This window comes from Equus quagga, chromosome 5, assembly GCF_021613505.1.
Source record: "Equus quagga isolate Etosha38 chromosome 5, UCLA_HA_Equagga_1.0, whole genome shotgun sequence".
NCBI lineage: Eukaryota > Metazoa > Chordata > Mammalia > Perissodactyla > Equidae > Equus > Equus quagga.
In genome coordinates, this window is record NC_060271.1 from 3,060,411 (window position 1) to 3,080,324 (window position 19,914).

The 19,914-nt window shown below is 48.1% G+C and overlaps 1 protein-coding gene across 3 annotated transcripts in view; it reads left to right on the forward strand.

Annotated features, from left to right (window-relative positions):
* The first annotated feature begins 854 nt into the window (after positions 1 to 854).
* Positions 855 to 19,914, forward strand: part of FYB2 (FYN binding protein 2) — a 123,272-nt gene continuing 104,212 nt past the window's right edge. For 2 of the 3 annotated variants that reach the window (XM_046661062.1, XM_046661065.1), the window contains exon 1: positions 855 to 915. In XM_046661062.1, coding sequence (XP_046517018.1) covers positions 907 to 915 — 9 coding nt within the window. In that variant the 5' untranslated portion in view covers positions 855 to 906. Of the gene's footprint in view, positions 916 to 3,864; positions 4,178 to 19,914 lie in introns of those variants that run through there. The other variant, XM_046661063.1, reaches the window with a different exon arrangement.

The window sequence follows — 19,914 nt, forward strand, 5'->3', positions numbered from 1 at the left end:
GAGCGCGGCGGCCTGGCCTGCCGCGGCCGGACCCCCAGGACAGCCGCGAGCTCTCAAGAACCGGAACTGGGGATTGGGTTTCCAGCACCAGCTCTCTCCGAAAAGCAAACAGAAGCGAAAACAGCAACAAAAGAACAAAACAGAAAAACAAAATCACTTTAGAGTCAGCCAGACCTGGTTCAAACCCTGATGCTCCTGCTGGCTACCTCCGGGCCCCGGTGGGCCGGTCAGAGGATGCTCTGAGCCTGCTTCCTCCTGCTAAACGGGAATATCAGCGCTTTCAGGGCCCTGGGGGACTCACACATAATAACGTATCCAAACGCTAAATACCGCTTGGCCCCAAACAGGTGCTCCATTCTAGCAGCCCCCTTTCCGGCCTCCGCGAAGTCCCCCTGCCAGGCTAGGCAGCTCTGTCCCCCCAGGGCCTTGGTGTCCCTGTCGGTGAGCCAGCGGGTTGGGACGTTAAGCGGCCTTGGGCAGGGGCCGCTTGGGTCCGGGCTGTCCCTACTGGAGATAACGTTGTCAGCCTGAGCGTCCTGTACTCGCAGGGCGGAGCCACCCCAGTCCTCGGCAACTCCCGGCGCCTGGGCACAAAGTGCACCCCCGGAGAGTGACCGCGGGGCCAGCCGGGGAGAGAACCGGGCAGAGCGCTGGCTGGCGGGGAAGGCACCTCTCCCCGCCGGCCCGGCCCGCGACGCTGGTGGGACCCAGGCGGCCGCAGACGGGGAGCCGCCTCGAGGGCTGCGGGGTTGCGGGGTGCGGGTATGGGTGGCCGGGGGGCGTGGCGGGGGCGGGGGGCGGGCTCAGGCGTGGCCCCTGAGGGGCGGGCGGAGAGGGCGGGCTCCCGGCCAGGCCCCGGCTCCGGGCAGCTGGCCTTGACTCCCAGGTTCTGCCTCCGGGAAAGCCATGGACGGGGTAAGGCGCGTCAGTCTCTTGTCGTCCGCTGTGTCCCTTATTGCCGGGTCTGTTCCCCCCGCGGGCTGCCGCCTCTGCCTCCCCAAGAGCAGTCAGCACATCCGCTGTCAGGCCCCCAGCCCACACGGGCCTTGCTCCCTGGCGGGGGAACGGCAGGGGGTGTGTACCGCGTCCTGTGCCACCTCGGAGGCTGAGGGGACAGAGGCTCTCGGGAGCGGGGGCGTCGGGGATCCGCTCGCATCCCGGGGCTGGGCTCTGCCCTGACCCGCAGCCTGGTCCCCAGCGCCCGCTGGGCCCCTGCCTGCGGCCCTCGAGGGCTCTGCGCGTCTGGCCGGGGGCCGCCTTCCCTCCCGTCCGGGGGGCAGCGCCGCGCCGGGCTCTTTGGGGGCTGGTGGCTTTACTGTGGGCTCTGCTCCTTATTAGCTGTGCGGCCTGGGGCAAGTGAGTTCATCCTGCTGAGCCCCCTGGGTTCCCCTCTGGTAACATAACATACTAGAATGACTAGTTTGTGGGATGACTGGAGGTGCTTGCAAACAGAGAGACGTCTGGGCGAGTGCCCAGCACAAGGAGGTGGAATTCCCTTGTCCTTGGATGGCGGCGTGCTGTTGGCACAGTTGGAGAATTTCTCCACCTGACTGACCACAGCTTCCTTTTTCCTTCTCCGGTTCGCCACTCCCTCTGTTCTCAAATCAGGGTTTTTTTCACGGAGGGGGCATGGGGTTGCTTCCATGTGGTCTTTATTATGAATTTGGAGTCAAGTCATTTTCTCCTGTGAATCATGTGGCTTCCCTCCCAGGGGTTTGGTTTTAAATCTGGGCAGAGGACCCATTTCAGCTGCTGCCCGTCAGGAAAAGCTCCCCTTTGTCCCCAGGCACGGGACACCTGTCTCCCCGTGGCAGATCACTCCAGCCGGACTAGCTGAGTTTTGGAAGAGAGTGAGCAAGGGCACACTGGTGTCGCCTCCAGCTCCTCTCCTCTGAGTTCTCTCCCCCCAGCTTGCAGTTCAGCGGCTTCTGAGGAGCTCCTCCTTGATGGAGAAACGCCAGGCTGAACAGAATTAGTGCGGTTGTAAGAAAAAGAAGCTGACTTACACTTTGCCCTCTGTGATGTGGTGGACATCCACGGCCTCCTTCATTTCAGTTTATCTGCAGCACAACTCAGTGAGGGCAAGGCCGTTTGCCGCTTTTTGTAGGGGAGGAAACCGACGGTCAGAAGGTTGTCACTTGCTCAGTATCACAGGGCTGGCCAGTCCCAGAGCTGGAGCATCAACTTAGGTTTGTCAATAACAAATACTGAGTGCCAACTATAAGCCAGGCTACTAGCAAGGATGACAGTGGGAAAACAGGTAGAATGTTAGGCAATTTCGAAAAAAGTAAGAAAGGGCGTGTCAGCTAATGACATTTTTATGGGATAAGCTAATGTGGTTATGCAACTTTTTCTGCTCAGGGAAAGGGAAAAAAGATCAAAAGAAAAATATGGGTTATTTCTCATCTTAGAGGGAGGGTTCTGCTTCTTCTTTTCTTTTTTTTTTTTTTAGTGAGGAAGATTGGCCCTGAGCTAACATCTGTGCCAATCTTCCTCTACTTTGTATGTGGGACGCTGCCACGGCATGGCTTGATGAGCAGTGTATGTGTCCTCACCTGGGATCTGAACCTGTGAACCCTGGGCCACTGATGCAGAGCACATGGACTTAACCTCTATGCCACCAGGCCCACTCCTTAAAAGGAGGAGTTTGTTTTATTTTTAAAAAGTCAACAAAATATTCATTCCATACATATATCCTGAGCCCTGCACTGTGTTGTAGGGTCTGTCTCAGGTGCTGCAGGTACAGAAGTGAACCAGTCAAAAATGCCTGCCTCTAGAAAACTTCTGTTCTCATGGAGAAGACAAATTAATGCGCATATATTAGGTCAAAGGGCAGCAAGTGCAATGTAGAAACACAAAGCAGGGAAGGGTTTAAGGACGGCGAGGCAGCAGGACAGGCCGCTGTTTTAAATGGGATGGTTTCAAGATAGGCATCAATATAAGGTGACATTTGAGGGGAAACCTGAAGGAGATGAGGGAATTAACCACGTGGTATCTTAGGGAAGAACATTCTACAGAGAGAGAACAGCCAGTGCAAAGGCCCTGAGACAGAAGATGCCTGGTGTGTTCAAGGAGCAGTAAAATGGCCAGAATGGCTGGTGCAGAGGAAGCAAAGGAGAGAGTGGTCAGAGGTAGTGGTCAGATCACGTAGGGCCCTAGAGGTCATTGTAGGAACTTCAGATGTTCCTGTGATTGAGATGAAAATCCACCTGAGTGTTGTGAGTGGTATAACGGAATGATCCAACTTACGTGTTAAAAGGGTCATCTGGCTACTGTGTTGAAAACAGATGAGAGGGCGAGCAAGAGCAGAAACTAGTGCAGCAGCAGGAGACTATTGCTATAATCCAGGCAAGAGGGCCCAGTGCTCAGACCCGGGTCTCAGCAGTAAAGGTGGCTAGAAGTGGTCAGCTTCTGGATATATATTAAAGGTACAGTCACCAGGGCTTACTGATGGATTGGACGAAAAATGTGAAAGGAAATCATCAAAGGGAGGGATCATCAAAGACGCCAAGGAATGAACCCTGAGCGCCTGTGAGAATGGAGTCAGCTCCCAGTGAGGTGACCTCAGGCGGGCGCCTTGTGGGGCATTGGGAGTGGGTTTTGGATGGAGTAAGCTGTAAGTTGGGGGCCGAGTAGGTTTAGAGTTTAAGGGAGAAGCCTGTTAGGAGGTATGCTTGAGACACTGTGTCTTCATGGTCTAGCCTCACGTTGGGCGCGTAGAGGGTTTAGTATGTATTGCTGTGGTGGCTTACTGTCTGACAGTTTTACTGTTAACTGTGTGGTTTTAAAACTTGGCTCCCCATTTTCTGACATTCCTCCCATCAAGAGGTGGAGTTTTTGTTCTCTTCTCTTGAATCTGGACAGAACGTGACTGCTTTGGCCAAGAGAGTGTGACACGTATGACATTGGGTGACTTCAGAGGCTTCCACCTCGTCTGTGAGAACACTGAGGTGTGCATCCCTGAGCCCCATGTAAGAGGCTGGAGACGCCTCATGGAGCTGCTCCGGTTGACATTTCCAGCTAGGCCTCACCTTCTCACATTCCCACGAGGCTGGAAGCAGGACCCTCTAGACCAGCCCATCCACCAGTGAGATACCATGAGCGAATTTCATCAGCACCCTGGAGAACAGAAGAATCACCCAGCTGAGCTTTGCCCAAATTCCTATCCTACACAATGGTGAGATATGGAAAGATGGTTACTGTTTTAGGCCACTCTGTTTTGGAGTGGTTTGTTTTGCATCAATAGATGTCTGAACAATTACATATCCCTCATTCTTTTTAGTTACAAAAAATTGTCACTCTTCCCCATGCACATAAGGCTCAAGGCACTTCTATAAAAAGATGCTTTATTTGTAGTTTAGACACCCAAACAGAGAGGTTGGTGAGTTTTTCTCTTTGTAAATCTGAGAGATCCCCTATTGCGTTCCCTCAGCCAGGTAAGTTTTCACTTAGTCACACAGTCTTGGCAAGAGTATTATAGCATTTTTGAGCTGGGAATGCTTTTCAGTTGGGACGTTGACAAAATGGTACTTGAATTTTGATGAACGAGCTTTAGAGTTGTACTTGAAAGACCTGTGTTTACGTTTACTTCCGCCTTTTATTAGTCAAGTGATTTGAGCAAATCATTGACTAATAAAATGCAGGAGTTGGGAGATTTCTCAAAGACCAGCCAGTCTAACAAGTCCCATTTTAGCGATGGGGAAACTGGAGGCCCACGGGGTTGGGGGAGGGTGGTTTGACAACAGACTTTGTAGCTGCTTATTCGCTGTGCCTCACATGTGGCAGATGCTCCGTAAAAGTTCTTACTGATTTTGAGAGTAAACTGAGGCAGCAGATCACCAGGCCCTACCCTTTTGTTATGCAATCGATATTTCCCCAACATCTTCTAGGAGCCAGGCCCCATCCTAGCATTTCTGAGGGGGCCTATCATAGATGCTCAGTTTTGCAGGGGAGGGTGTCACGAAAGCAGACGATTGTAGTATTAAATGAAAAGTGGAATGATGAAGAGAGGTGCACGTTTCTGTGGGAGCACTGAGAGTAGGTGCCTAACCCGGGGCGGGGTTCCTCCTGGCCTCATTGGAGGGACTGGCGTCTGAGCTGAAGGTGAGTGGAGGAGCAGGTGGCATTTCATCAAGGAAGGAGGGGAGCAGAGGGACAGCGTGGACAAAGGAGCGAAGGGCAGCAGTGTGGGTGAAAGGAGCAAAGGGCAGCAGTGTGGATGAGAGCTCAGAAGACACTCTTGTAGTTAGTTGTTGATACAGCAGAAAATTAAAAGAGGGAAAGAGGATAAGAGAGTGCGTATGGCCAGAAGCAAATCCCAAGAAGTAAACAGGGGCCAGATGTCGAAAGACCCAGAATGCCGTAAGTACTTCATCCTATAGGCCGACCGAGCCTCTGAGAGACTTCACCTCCAAAACAGGGAGCGTGAATTAAATGTCCCCAAGGTCTTGTCATGCTCTGACATTCTGGGACTGCAGCACTTTCCCAAGGTCATACATGGCTTGTTTTAGACAGAGCTGAGTCTAGAACCCAGATTCTGAGTGCCTGTGAAACCACTTGGCAAGCCCTCAAGAGCCATTTCAGAGGGTTTTTTCCTGACTGATCTGATTGTTAATGAGTAAGTCACAAGACAGGGTAATGTAAAAAGAAAGTGGACCAGCCACCCGATAAGGATCACACTGTAAAGATAGTCTGTTGTTAACAAGCTTGTTCTTGGGAGAGTGGAGTGCACTGGGGATTAAGATCAGATTGTTGGGTCAAAGCTTCTTGTAGCCTCCAGAAATTTTCTGAGAAGGGGAAAAGGGAGGATCATCCAATTATTCACAATTCTAAAGGACTGGCCATATCACTTCCACCTTTGCAGAGAAACTGTGCTGAGAGTCCTCTTGACCTGTGTTGTTTAGTCCTTGACGGTGAGACATTAAGTGACCTGCACAGCTACAGGGCAGATGTCTGTGCCAGCGGTCCTCCCCGGCAGCTCGGACCCCAGCACTCACTCAGTGGTACCTTCCCACTGAGTCCGGTCTTCCCTTCTCCAAACCATGCACCACGCTTCTCCGCCGGAGAGGTGGTTCTCACGGGCAGATCTGATCATGTCACTCCCTGCTGAACCCCTGGGGTTGCTCCCCATTGTCGGTGGGCTAGAGCCCAAGCCCTTCAGCCTGCTGACAAGGCCCAGGCGCTCCGTCTGCCGCCTCCTGCCCCGCTCCCTCGTGCTCCAGCCTGTTTCTGCATGCACATTCTTCTCTCCAGAGTGCTACTGCACTTCATCAGACTCAGCTCAGATATCACCTCCCTGAGAAGCCTTTCCTAGCCTCTTGGTCACACTTGGTCTTTTCTCTCCTTGCAAGACCTCATCCCTATGAACAGAGCCAGGTCTGGCCTGTGAGATCCCAGAGTGCAAGAACTAGGCTTTGCTCCCAGGCGGAGCACAGCATGGCGCTTAAAGGCACGGACTCTGAGGCGGCCTGACTGGTTTCAGTTTCTGGCTCTACCACTTACTAGCTGTTTGGCTTGAAGCAACCTACTTAATCCCTCTGTGCCCAGTTGCCTCATTTGTAAAGGGGGATAATAATGTCTACCTCTTAGCAGTCAACGGAGTTTCAGATAAAGAGCTTCGAACAGCTCCATGGGCTCCAAGGGCAAATAAATCTACAAACTAAAATGACGATATGTTACCGTATAATAAATGGACTATTCTGGGTTGAACTGTGTCCCTGCTGCCCTCCTAATCCCCAGGACCTCAGAAGGTGACCTGTTTGGAGATAGATAGGGTCTGTACAGGGGTAATCAACTTAAAGTGAAATCACGAGGACAGGCCGAGCCCAATATGACAGGTGTCCTTGTAAAAGGAGGAACACGGACGTGGAGCCACACAGTGGGAGACAATGTGAAGGGGCAGGGGGAACACCCTGTGAACGAGAAGACAGCCGTGCACAAGCCAAGAGAAAAGGCCCGGGACAGACCCTTCCCCCCCAGCCCCAGGAGGCACCAACCTGCCGGCCGCTTGATCTCGCACTTCAGCCTCCAGACCCGCAAGGCGGTACATCTGTTTCAGCTGCACAGTCTGGGGCACCTTGTTCCGGCAGGCCTGGAAACTCATCCATGGCCCTTATCAGCAAACGAGTGAAGAGGATTAATGTGAACACTGGCTGCAGTGCCTTTCCCCCGTCATCCGGGGAGGTGTTTCTGCCGTGAGGTTATTGTGACCTCTCCCGAAAGGGTGGCTGCGCTTAGCTCTTCACAGAAGAAATCTGAGAAGTGTTTCTTCCCACGTGGCCGGGAAACGGGAAGGGGCTGCAGGCGATCTTAGGACCGTGGTCCACACTCCTCCCTCATTGCTGACTCCTCAGATTTGGTTTTTCTCACCTATATAAATCTAACATAGCAAACTCCTGCGTGACCTTTAAAGATTAATCAAAAGAACTGAACATTTTGTCAGGACATATGAAATACTGAGAAGTTATAAAAAGTACACTTCAGGGGCCAGCCCAGTGGTGCAGGGGTTAAGTTTGCGTGCTCTGCTTCAGCGGCCAGGGGTTGGCCAGTTTGGATCCTGGGTGTGGACCTACACACCGCTTGCCAAGCCATGCTGTGGCAGGTGTCCCACATATAAAAGAGAGGAAGATGGGCATGAAGGAAGATGGGAAGATGGCTCAGGGCCAGTCTTCCTCAGCAAAAAGAGGAGGATTAGTGGCGGATGTTAGTTCAGGGCTGATCTTCCTCAAAAAGAAAAAAAAAATACGTTTCAGAGATAATTAAGCAATTTTGGATAATACTGGAAAAAACTACAATTTGACTTGCGTGTCTAATATTAAATACTCATTTGAAATTCTGTCTACGAGGATTGCATAGGATAATGTATTGGGAAGTACTATTGTAAATAATAAAATCCTACACAAATATTCCCGGTTGTCATCAGAACCCCCCCAATCCAAAATTTGAGCACAGAAGATGTAGAATCCAAAACGCTCTCTGAGTCCTGCTGCCCGCCTGTTGTGCACCAGCCACTAGCGCATCTCAAAGGTCAGTGTGTGATTTAGGTAAGAAACAGAAAACCATACTTGAAAAAGGTTTCTTAACATTTTGAAGTCAATATAGAAAAAGAAAGCAGCATTATTCTTTAACCTTCTAAAGGAACAACAGGAAAGTGCCACCTTCCACACCCTTAAAACTCGTCCCAAAGGCTCCTGTGCTCGGCTTCCACGCAGAGCTGGTCCCGAGGACGCGCAGAGGCTTTTTCCCCACATCGTGGGGTGCAGGGAAGAGCGCTGGGCTGGGAGTCTGGGCCTCAGTATCCTCACTTACTGGCAAGGATTGAGTGAACCAGACGACATGTCTATAGGAGCACGTAGCAGACGTCCATGCAGTCTTCGTCCAGCATGCTAGTAGCTTCTGAGCTGGGGGTGGACAGTTTAGGAAGAATCTGGTGTGTATTTTTCTGCCTCATTCTGATCCACATGTCGTGGGCAAGGGACCCTACTGCCTGGCTCTGTAATTCTCAGAAGCAAATGAATTGCCAATAGATGTGCTAACCAGCTGTGCTCTTAACGCCCCTCAGCGCCCACCACTGTGCCTTGCTGAGTGACAATTTGTTGAACTAATGTCCCAGGGAGGAAGAGAGACGATCTTGGTGGAAGACACACTCTCTGTCAGTCCCTGTGCCTACATGAATTATTTCATTCAAACCTCACAAATCATCTGAGGGAGACCTTCCCTCCATTTCATGGATGAGGAAATGCAAGTTCTTTGGGGTTACCTGATTGTGTCATCATTATTATTAGCAGCAGGAGCAACTAACACTTACTGAGCGTTTATGTATGTCAGGCATGATTCTAAGTGCTTTGTACGTGTAAACTCAGAGCAGCTCTAGAGTAAACACTGTCATCAGGCAGCCCATTGAGAGATCCAGAGAGGTTGATTAACTTGCTTAAAGACACACAGCCAGTAGGTGGTGGCACTGGCATTTCAACCCAGAAGCTGAAAGCTTACAGGACACATGCTATAAGAGTTCCTTTCTCCCAGAAACTCTGGAATAGTGGTACCAGCCTATCAAAAGCACAGAGCTAGCTGAAAAAGGAGAGACATCCCAACACACCAATGCCGTGAAACCCAAGGACACAACTTGCCTCTGGGTCTCTGCTTGAAAATCAAAAGCAGTTTTGCCCATATGCGGCCCTCAGGGGAAATGGCATGGTTCAAACATCCCTCCTGTTCCTCAAGTCTCTCTTCCAGAAAATACATCTCTTCATAGCATGCATTCACAAGGAAAATCAGTAATAAATCTCCCAGCAGAAAAACAGAGCCTGGCGACACCCTCCATCTAAAAAGTTGTTTCAAAGTATAGCTGCAACTGTTCGAGTACTTTCCAATTAACTCCTTAAAATATCAGCGGGTGACGGCATTCATCCTTCCCTCATGGGGTATAAATGTCCCTATCTTCCCCAACACTGAAGAGAGATTCATGTTGACTTTTAGCTTCACAAGACTGACTTAGAAGACAATACTTAGCTTCTAGACTCGCTGTTGGGAACGTTTGCCATAAAACCCTGTGTTCTGCTCCTCCTCAGGAGTGCAGTGTGGCGCTGGGGGCTCTGAGGGATGAGAAGGAATCCCAACTGTCGCCTTTCTGTGCCCCCAGCACGGGTGAGGGAGGGCCATATACACCCAAAGGAAGCGTGTAGTGCAGGTTAGGAGCTTGGGCAAGGGTTCCAGAGGGTCAGGTTTAAGCCCCGCCCCTCAGGACATGAGCTCGCTGGACTTCAGTTTTCCTATCTGAAAGACTGGAACAATAACATCTGGGGAGATCTTGTTAAAATGGTTCAAAGATTTACATAAAATGTCTTTCTCGGCTTCAGTTCTCCCCCCTAGACAGGGAGGAAAAGTCCTGCTTTGAGAACCAGTCTTGGCCCTGGCAGTGAGTCCATGTGGCTTTGCGCAGATCTTCAGAATCTTAATCTGTGAAACGATAGGTTGAATCAGAGAGTCTTCAATCACCACTGTGAGTGCTGACATTCACGGATTTGACAGCTGATGTCACAGGAGGATTTCTGGGTTATGGGGAGGTGGAGAAGATTAGTGGTGGTTATTTCATTTATTGGCAAACCTATTGTTTTACTCCAGGTAGAATTGGAAACAGCTCACAGCTTAATGTCTCCATGCTTCTTGCTGCTTCTCTGGCTGATGAACAAACATGCAGTATGATAGTCAATACTGAGCGTCTAATAGCTTCAAGGCAAACATTGGGTTCAAATTCTGGCTCCATGACTTTCAACCATGTGTTGAGATGGTGACATCACTAGATGACGGTCCTTGAGTGAGTGTGAGGGGCAGAGGCCCCTCTGACTCATGTCAGACTTGTAGCATGTGTGTATGTGAGAAAGAGAGGCCTTTAGGTTAAGCCATTGAGATTTAGGAGTTGCATGGTTATAACAAAACCTAGCCTATCCTGACCGGTATATACCCCAAAGCGTTCTTCGCAGAGCATTTGTATTAGTTTCCTATTGCTGCTGTAACAAATTACTACAAACTTGGTGGCCTGAAGTACCACAAACTCATTCTCTTACGTTCTGGAGGTCAGGAGTTGAAAATGGGTCTGCAGGGCTGCGTTCCTTCTGGAGGCTCCAAGGAAGAGTCCGTTTCCTTGGCTTTTCCAGCTTAGAAGCCGCCTGCATTCAATGGTCCATGGCCCCTTCCTCCAACTTCAAAACCAGCAGCAGAGCATCTTCTCTCCTCTCTGGCCTCTGCTTCCATCCTTATATCTTCTAAGACTCTGGCTTTCCTTCCTTCCTCTTACAGCAACCCTTAGAATTACATTCCACCCTCCTGGATGATCCAGGGTAATCTCCCCATCTCAAGATCTTTAACTCAATCACATTTGCAAATCTCCTTTTACAGTGTAACGTAACATACTCACAGGCCTGAGGATTCGGGCATGGACATTTTTGGGAGGAAGTGTCATTCAGCCTATCACAGTCCTAATTTATCCTGACTGTTACTCACCCCAAAGGTTTTTTTTCCAGAGCATGTGTCACAGTTGTAAAAAGGAAAGTTACTTGTGTAAATATCTATTTAATTTCTCTCCGTCTAGGTTGTAAATTCCATTAGGAAGAGGCAGCGCCCATTTCTCATTCACTGTTCCGTCTCCCGGCGGCATAAATGGTTAAATAACAGCAATGATGACAGCAACAACGAGATGGCATTTCTTTGGGCTAGGCACTGTGCTTAGCCCTTCCTATGAATGATATAGTTTAATCTGCACAGCAGTCTGGCAAGGATAAGTAACGTTACTGTTCCTGTTTTCAAGTAGAGAGACTGAACCTCAGTGAGTTTAAGTAACTAGCCCCCAAGACCACACAGCTACTAAGTGATGGATCCAGGAGTTGACCCTGTCTGACCCCAGAGATCTTTCATTTAACAGGCAAGGTGCTGAGGGCCCACAAATTAAAATGCGATTTAGACCTTCCTTAAATTTCTCAGAGTTTAATAGGAAAGATGTCCAAAAGTAACATATTTAGAATACAGTGTGACAATTATAAAGTAATGTGAACAATGACATTATGTTCAAGTAACTGAGGGAGCAGAGGAAAGAGGTTTTAACCCAACCTGGGTGAGGCAGAGAAGGCTTTCCCAAGGGAGGCAGTTTCTGATTTGGGTTTTAAAAGATGAAAAGCGTTCACCAGGAATGGGAGGTGGGAGAGGAAAGGTATCCCAGACATAGGGAACAGCATATGAGAGGCAACTAAGGCAGAAGGGGCACAGTGTGTTTGGGGAGGCAGGGACAGTGGCAGAAGAGAAACATGGAGACTAGCGTGCTTCACACAGCACTGGACAAGTACTAGGGTGAAGAGCCTGTGCGGGCTGATGGGAAGGATGCAGCAGACACCGAATTAACTAAGTCCTCCTCTCAAGCTGCTTACGAGCCAGTGGCTATGTGGTTAGACAGTTACTTCATTTCAAAGTTTGAGATAGAGCTTCATAGAATCATTGGAATGAGTCCTGCTTTAAGCCATTCCCCTCTTTTTTCCCCCAGCCCTCCCTGAGATTTATTCATCAATTTAGCATGTAAGTTTTGAGTGCATGCCGTGTGATATGTGTTGTGTTAGACACTGAAATCCTGAGCTAATTGCCCTTTGTCTTTGGTAAGCCAATTCCAAAGATTACTTGCTCTTTCTACCTGGAAAACCCTTTTGTGTCAGATCTGTAGCATTTATACATGTGTTCCTATAGTGTCTTGAATCTGTATTGCATTCTGTTTATTTTTTATTCTGTTCAAAGCATCCTAATATTTCACTTTATTTGATATTTATAGGAATCTTGTGAGGCAGACAAGACAAATAGGATTATTTGCATTTTAAGTATTACAAACAAAGAATGGGATTTTCTGTCTTTAAATGGTCTAGAGATTTTTAGCACTTCCTCAGGCCATGATAAGTTCTGTGGGCAACACCTAATTTCTACATGGTTGTATACGATTATCTTCATCGGGTCAACATGAATTTATTAGCTGTTTACTCTGTGAGCAGTACCAAGTTAGACCCAGGGATTTCTAATCCTCACCACAAATTTTCTAAACCAGAAGGTATCCCATCCTCCAGATGAGCAAGTTGAAGCTCTGAGAAGCTAAGTGACTTCTCAAAGACCACAGAGTGACGCAGCAGATATTCACATCCTGGGCTGATTCCAATTTTATTTCTGTTTTTAATTTGGCCTCAATGAGTCAAAAGCTTGCACATTCTTCTTGAGGACCCAAGGTTATATACCTTAAAAGTCAGAAAGCTAGATCACCTCTCTCCTGGCTCTCATATTTCTTCTCTCAAAGCTAAGCAATTTGCAGTGTTGTTTATTTCGTTTGCCAGCATCATCTGTTATTAAAGCCTTATTATTTCCTCTTGTCAGTTAACACAAAGAAAAATCTCAGTTAATATTCCACGAAGCCATGCATTCTAGTCAGTGGGGCCTGCCTCATCCTGCCCTTCAGTTATTCTGGCTGTTTACCTCAGTATCTCAGAGATTCCTTAGTATCTCTGAGCCAAGTCACAAAATCTGACCCAGCACACATAAGATCAGTTCAAGGCCAGCTGCATCTAGTTGCCTTTGTCTTTGCTTTTTCCTTGCTAGGATCCCCGTTGGTATTTTCCAGATTTAGCTGACAGTAAGCTAAGAGAAACCTCCAGGAGGGAGTGCAGATCCGGCGTGCCATCCTAAGGGAAGCAGAACTGAATGTTTGAAGGCTGGGCCCTGTGTTGCTGTCCATTGTTCTGAACTAGCATTGTTGGCTAGGCTGGGGTATAAGGTGGGAAATGGAGCAGAGATTGGGGGGAAGAGGGTGATTTCACAAAATGAGTAGAACTAAGGGGTGGACTGGAATGAAAGTTCCAAGAAAACCCATGGATACTTCATGTCAGTGAATGCAGACAAGGGAGTCCAAATGGAAGCATTTCTATTATTGGAAACTAAAATGACACCATCAGCACGGATACAGTTTTCCCATCTGAAACCATCAGGCCGATTAATTCTGACATATTTCCTAAGCATGTACTTTTGCCAGAGATAATCATTTCATCACTGTCAAAATCACCATGATAATCATGGTGATCGTCATGGTCCCCCCTCTCCTCGTGATCAGCCTCTTTATCCATATCACAACCATCCTCATCGAAATGGCATTACTGTGGGCCTCCTTTGCGGCAGGCACCAGGCCAGCGTTGATGTCCCGGGAAGTCCTATGATGTGAATAGTTGTATCCCCATGTTACTCATCAGGAAGTAGGGAACAGAGAACTGAAATGGCTTTATCAAGGTGATAGAGCCAGAATTGATAGAGATAGGATTCTAGCCTAAGACTTCTCAACCCCAATGCCCACATTCTTAACCCTGTTGCAGCACTTAGAGTCGCTCTCCTCCTAGGGAGGAAAGGAAGACGTAAAAGACCAGAGCAGTGTCATGAAGGCTGCAGCTGAGGGAAGGATGGGGTTTCTGGGAGTGCATGGGAACCACCACCCCTCACTGCACACCTGGTGGGAGGCTCCCTCAGGGAGCTCCAACTGAGCTGAGTCAAGCAAGACAAACACATTTCAGATGATAAAAAGGGAGCAGAGCATTCCAGGCAGAGGATGAAATATGTGCAAAAGCGTGGAGGCATTCATTTTTTCAGCAAATATTTACTGTCTTCTTTGCTTCGGGCTCTATGTTGGAAAACTCAAGGGTGAATAAGAGAGAGAAGAGTGCATCCAGTGCAGGGATAAACTAGAGGAGATGAGACTGGAAGCTTCCAGAACACTAGGTATTTAGAGGGGGAGGTGAGAGGAAAATAAGCTGTTGGTTATATACCCGTATTATGTTTCCAATGCATTTTCACATGCGTAGAACACTACCTAGTATGTAATAGGCACTCAACTAGTTGTTGAATGAATGATCTCTGTTGACCTTTAAGACAACCTGTTTGCCGATAAGTTCCATGAGGACTGAGAGTATTTGCTCATCACTATCATTCCTTCAACCCACAGCGGGGCCACGGGGTTGTACAACTCCAGGGAGTACTGTTCACCTGTGGTCCACCTGGTAGTCTATGTAACAGTCTGTGTGATCACACATGACTGGTGCCCCCGCAGATGTGCAGCTTGATAGCTTGGGCTCACATCTGATATAGAGGGCTCACATTCGTTGACTGAAAAAGCTAGTGAATGAAGAAGGCAGGAAGGGAGGCTCGACAGAGATTACTGTTATTCAGCCTCATATTCATGCAGGAAGCTTTAGTTAACGCTCTGCTGTAAAGCGGTGCACCTGTCCCACAGGTAAGGAAGAGATAGAAAGTGCCTGCCTCGAGTCACACATCTAGTGAGTGAGCCAAAAGTGGACCCAGGCCTCTCCTGGTCAGTGCTCTTCTACCACAGCACACGGTTTCTCTGTAAACCCATCAGTTCCTGGTTTCCTCCAAGGGGCTAAGGGTGCTTCTTTCCTAGGAAACAGCTGGCCTGCAGAATGTGCTGTTGGCCCCACACATCTGGCCCCCTCCCAAGGTGAAGGAAATCGGGAGCTGGGGCCGGGCGCCTTTGTTGGGGACTGCTGTGTGACCAGCTGCTGCTGTAAACCTCTCTCACGAGAGGCTCTGGCTGCACAAGTTCTTTGAGGAAAGAAGATCCTGAGGTTTGGTGAATGGATTAGCAGAATACATATTGAGAAAGACAAAGACCGTCAAGCATCAATTTTGTCTGAAGCAATGTTGTCCCAGATGAAGGGCCTCACAAACGCTGTTCAGCTGTATTTCTTGGCTGTTCACAGGCGAAAATGGAGGTGATGATAGTTGGCAGAAAGAGCTCGGGGATTGAGGTCAGAGGGTCTAGTCAGCCATTTATTAGCTCTTCAATCTTAGGCGAGTGACCTGGCCCCTCCAGCTTTAGTTTCCTCATCTGTAAAATGGAGTGATCACTTCTCCACTGCAGCGGGGCTGGAAGGCAAACGAGAAATGTAAGAAAAGGATCTCCCCAGTGTGGCAGAGTGAAGAGCTTGACTGTGGAGATCAGACTGGATTTTTTGTTTTTTTTAAAGACTAGCCCTGAGCTAACATCTGTTGCCAATCTTTTTTTTTCTTCTTTTCCCCAAAGCCCCCCAGTACGTAGTTGAATATTCTAGCTGTGGGTCCTTCTGGTTGTGCTGTGTGGGACGCTGCCTCAGCGTGGCCTGAGGAGCAGTGCTAGGTCTGCGCCCAGGATCCGAACTGGTGAAACCCTGGGCCACCAAAGCAGAGCACGTGGACTTAACCACTCGGCCACGGGGCCGGCCCCCTGACTTGATTTTTAAATCCAAACTTACCTCTGACAGTGCTGCAATCTTTGACAACACCAATATTAATAGTAACAATAATGATAATAGGTAGCTAGAACATAGAGACAGTATACACGAGGTGCTGTGCTGAACACTTGACCTAGATTGTCTAAATTAATGGAATAACAATAGAGTAAATACTAACATTGTTGCCATTTTATTGAGGAGAACCGAGGTGATAGAGGTAAAGTTCAAAGTCACCGAGCCGGCAGAGGAAAGGCCAGGATCCAAACACAAATCATCTGACTTCCCAGGGCACGTGGTTTATAATCTCTGAGCTCAACTGCTCTGCCTCCCCAAGTCTCAGTTTTTTAATCTGTGAAGGGGGACAGTATCACCGACCCTACCAGCCGGATTGTTCAGAGAATCTAAAGGTCTACCTGGAAAGCACCGATCGCAGTGGTACAAGCTCAGCAATGGTGTGGGGTGAGCCCGTGGTGGCTGTGGTGGGGGAGATGATGACGATGGCCGTGATGATGACTATCTCTCCAGATCTTAGAGACAGCTCCCATTGCTATTGGAAAAAGAAGGTACTAAAGAGATAGGAAAACAGACAGGAGCTGCTTTCTCTTCTTTAAAAAAAAAAGGAAAAAAATCTAACACCTGTAAAATCTGTCTTGATTGAATTTAGAATGGTGTCTTTGATTTCTTTTACTGTTTCTTCATGGAGCTGGGACTCTAATATAAAAAACAAATCTAAGAAATTAAGATGGCCACACCGGCTAAGGAGTTGACATCAGGTGCTGTAGGGTGAAAGCAATAAAGTAGCTCAAAGAAGTTATTCAACCCTTCTCTTTTCAGTCTTCAGTAAATTGCCCTTTAAATGAAACTGGTCTAAACCCAAAGGACGTTGCGCGGCTGTTCTCTCTGGGGCGTGAGAGGGCAGCACGCGGAGCGGGAAGCCCTTCAAGTGAGGATGCTCCGTGGGCGATTTTTCCAACTTGCCAGCATCCAGTTTCTTGCGAACCTTCCCTGTTCTTGATCCAAGTTTCAGTGCCAAACGAGCACAGGGAACGCGTTCAGGAAGGCCGGTCATGGGGTAGTTTGAGGACTGGCCTGTTTGCAGAGATCATAAATTCTGGCTTCAGACCCTTATCTCCAGATGGCTAAGTCACACTTGAGCCCCTTTTCTGGGAGCTGCATCTTGCACTTGACATGTGAGAATGTATGGCCCAAGTTTTCCTCTGAGACCCTCACTCCTACCACAAAATGCAGTTACCCAGCAACGTCAATCCTGAACCCGTTGTGGGGTTTTTGGATTTTGGTTTTCTGATTTCCTAAAAGGCATCATAAACCTCATTTGTGTGAAATGAATAGCTATCCTCCTGTTTTTCACTGTGCTTGAGTGAGGGGATTTGGAGGTTGCAAAATATCAATTTCTAATTCACCATCTCCCTGTATAATCTGTGAAGGGTTTTGTTGTTGCTGTTTGGTTTGGGTTTTTTTGTTTGTTTGTTTGTTTTGCTGAGGAAGATTCACCCTGAGCTAACATCTGTGCCAATCTTCCTCTATTGTTTTAGTATGTGGGCCCCCAGCACAGCATGGCTGCTAGCAGAGCGGTGTAGGTCCACACCCGGAAACCAGACCCAGGCCGCTGAAGCAGAGTGCACTGAACTTAACCACTAGGCCTCTGGAGCTGGCCCATGAAGGCATTTTGAACCATAAAAATGAAAACATGTGTTGATAAGTTTGTTTTCAATGGCTCACAGGGCCTTTCAGGGTGCTGCCTCAGCCCCATTTCTCATCCTCCCCATCTCACATTCCAGTCCCCTCACCACTTTGGAAACCCACACATGCCAGGCCCTCTCAGGCCTCAGGTCTTATAGATGTCAACTCTACCTGTAAGGCCCCCACCCTTCTGACAGTGACACTCCTATGTCTTCTTCATGTCTTTCTCCAGGAAGGTCTTGGTTCACCCCACACCCTGTCAGGCTTGCCCTCTGCCTGCCCTGGTGATGCCTCATCACAGCAGGTGCCATGGGTGCTGTCAATGTCTGTTTACTTGTCCCTCTTTTCCATAGACTGTGTACCCCATGAGGACATGGCCTGTGTCTGGCTTATTCATTTATGTTACCCCATAGTAGGCATGCAACAAATAATTGTTGGATGAATTTTGGAAAAGACAACTGGAAACCTGTCCTTAGAGAAAAGGCATACTGGAGCATAGAGTCCATTTGAAAACGTCTCAGACATTGGTGTCAGGGCTGGGTTCTGACCTCAGCTCAGATGCTCATTAGCTACGTGACCTGAGCAAGCTTCAGAAAACTCCCATCCTTGGTTTCATCCTCATCTTCAGGGACACAGCTCAGAAGCCCATTGTAAGGATTATAGTAATTGAGACGAGGTACACTTGTTGGGCTTCACAGTATCTGGAAACATAATAACATAATATGTAACATAATAAGAATTCAATGTACCTTGCATATTCTTTTATGTAGAATTACTCCCCATTTTCCTCAGTTTCCTCCACGCATAAATACATCCAAATGCTTTCTAATTAGCTCTGTTCAATTCAAAAGAACACATATTGTCCATCTCTGCTCTATGTGCCTAGGTACAGTGACAGAAGCACAGGTGAAAAAGAATCCATTCTGGTCCATGCCCCTGGAGACCTCACAGTGTGAGTGGGGTGCAGGTAAAGCAGATACATAGGCGATGATTTTAATAAAATTAAATAGATGGAAAGCTGGAGGTAAGCAAAGGTGCTTAAATCATGGAGCAGGTCTCCTAGCCAACCTAAGTGCTGGAAGAGGCTCTGGGAGGGATGGACAGCTCAGCTAAGGCTCAAAAGGTGAATAAGTTTAGCCAGGTGAATAAGTATGGAAAAAGTGTTCCAGGCAAAGGGAATGGCATGAACAATTGTACAGAGGCAAGTTCAGTTTTACTGGAGGGGTGAGTTAGAGGCAGGAAGTGGTGGGAAATGAAGCTGGAGAGGGAGGCAGGAAAAGATCAGAGGGCATTAGGTATATGGCTAAGGAATGTATAATTTATCATCGGGGTCACAGGGAACCATTGAAGGGTTTGACAGGGGAGTGACATGACCGGAACTGCAGTGTGGAGGCATCATTGCATGAACTTGATTTGTAGGTCTCCAAGAAAACCCTTTTAAAGAACATGCCCTCTAGTCATTACTGCAGAAATCCATTCATGCATTTCTTTCAGTATTAGTTTGGCAAATATTGAGTACTTACTAGGAGTAAAGCATCATGCTTGAGCCTGTGGGCTCTACAAAGGCAAGTATGTTTTTCTACCTGCTGTCAGGAAGTTTGCAGACTCTTAGGGAAGATGAGGTATCTACTTGAGTAACTGTGGTAGGACGTGAAAAGTGGGAAGAGGCATAGGACTAAAAGAGATTTGCAGATGAAACGCTGTGACATGTTTCCCAATCTATTCCTTGGACCAGATGCTGGGCTGGCTACACAATAAGCACTCAAGGTGATTCATAAGATACAGACTGCCCAGAGATTCTGTTTCAGTGGGGCAGGTTCAGGAGTCCTCAGGACATTTCCAATGCACCTCTAGATTTAAGACCATTGCCAGAAGAGGTCTGGGGAGGAAGAGGTTGTTTTGAAGGGGCCAGTGATGAAGTGGCTTCCTCGAGTTGGAGCATTTGAGCTATGCCGAGAAGGACGAGTAGAACTTAGACAGTAAATGTCTGGCAGGACATTCCAGGTGGCAGGTGCAGCTGAGGACATGGTGAGATGCACGGAAAGAAGGCACACAGTTGGGGAACCCTGGGAGTTCTTCACAACTGTAGCATAAAGAGGTGTAAGCGTGGCTTGGATCAAGGAGGTCAAGGAGGTGAAGGAGTTGATATCATAATTGACAGATAATTATGAAACTTTGTTAATTTTTTCAAAAATGGAATGACATGACCAGAACTGTCTTTTAGAGCCATCAGATCACTGAAGAAATGTTTGAGCAAGGCCCGGTCACCAGTTAGAAAATGATTGCAAAATTCTGAGTAGAAGATGACAAACTGGATGAGGAATAACCATAGTAACAGCCACCATTTATTCTGCCTGGAGTTAGGATAATTGTTTTGCTTTTTTCTTCTTCTTTAAGCCTTGAAAGAACCCTAGGAAATGGA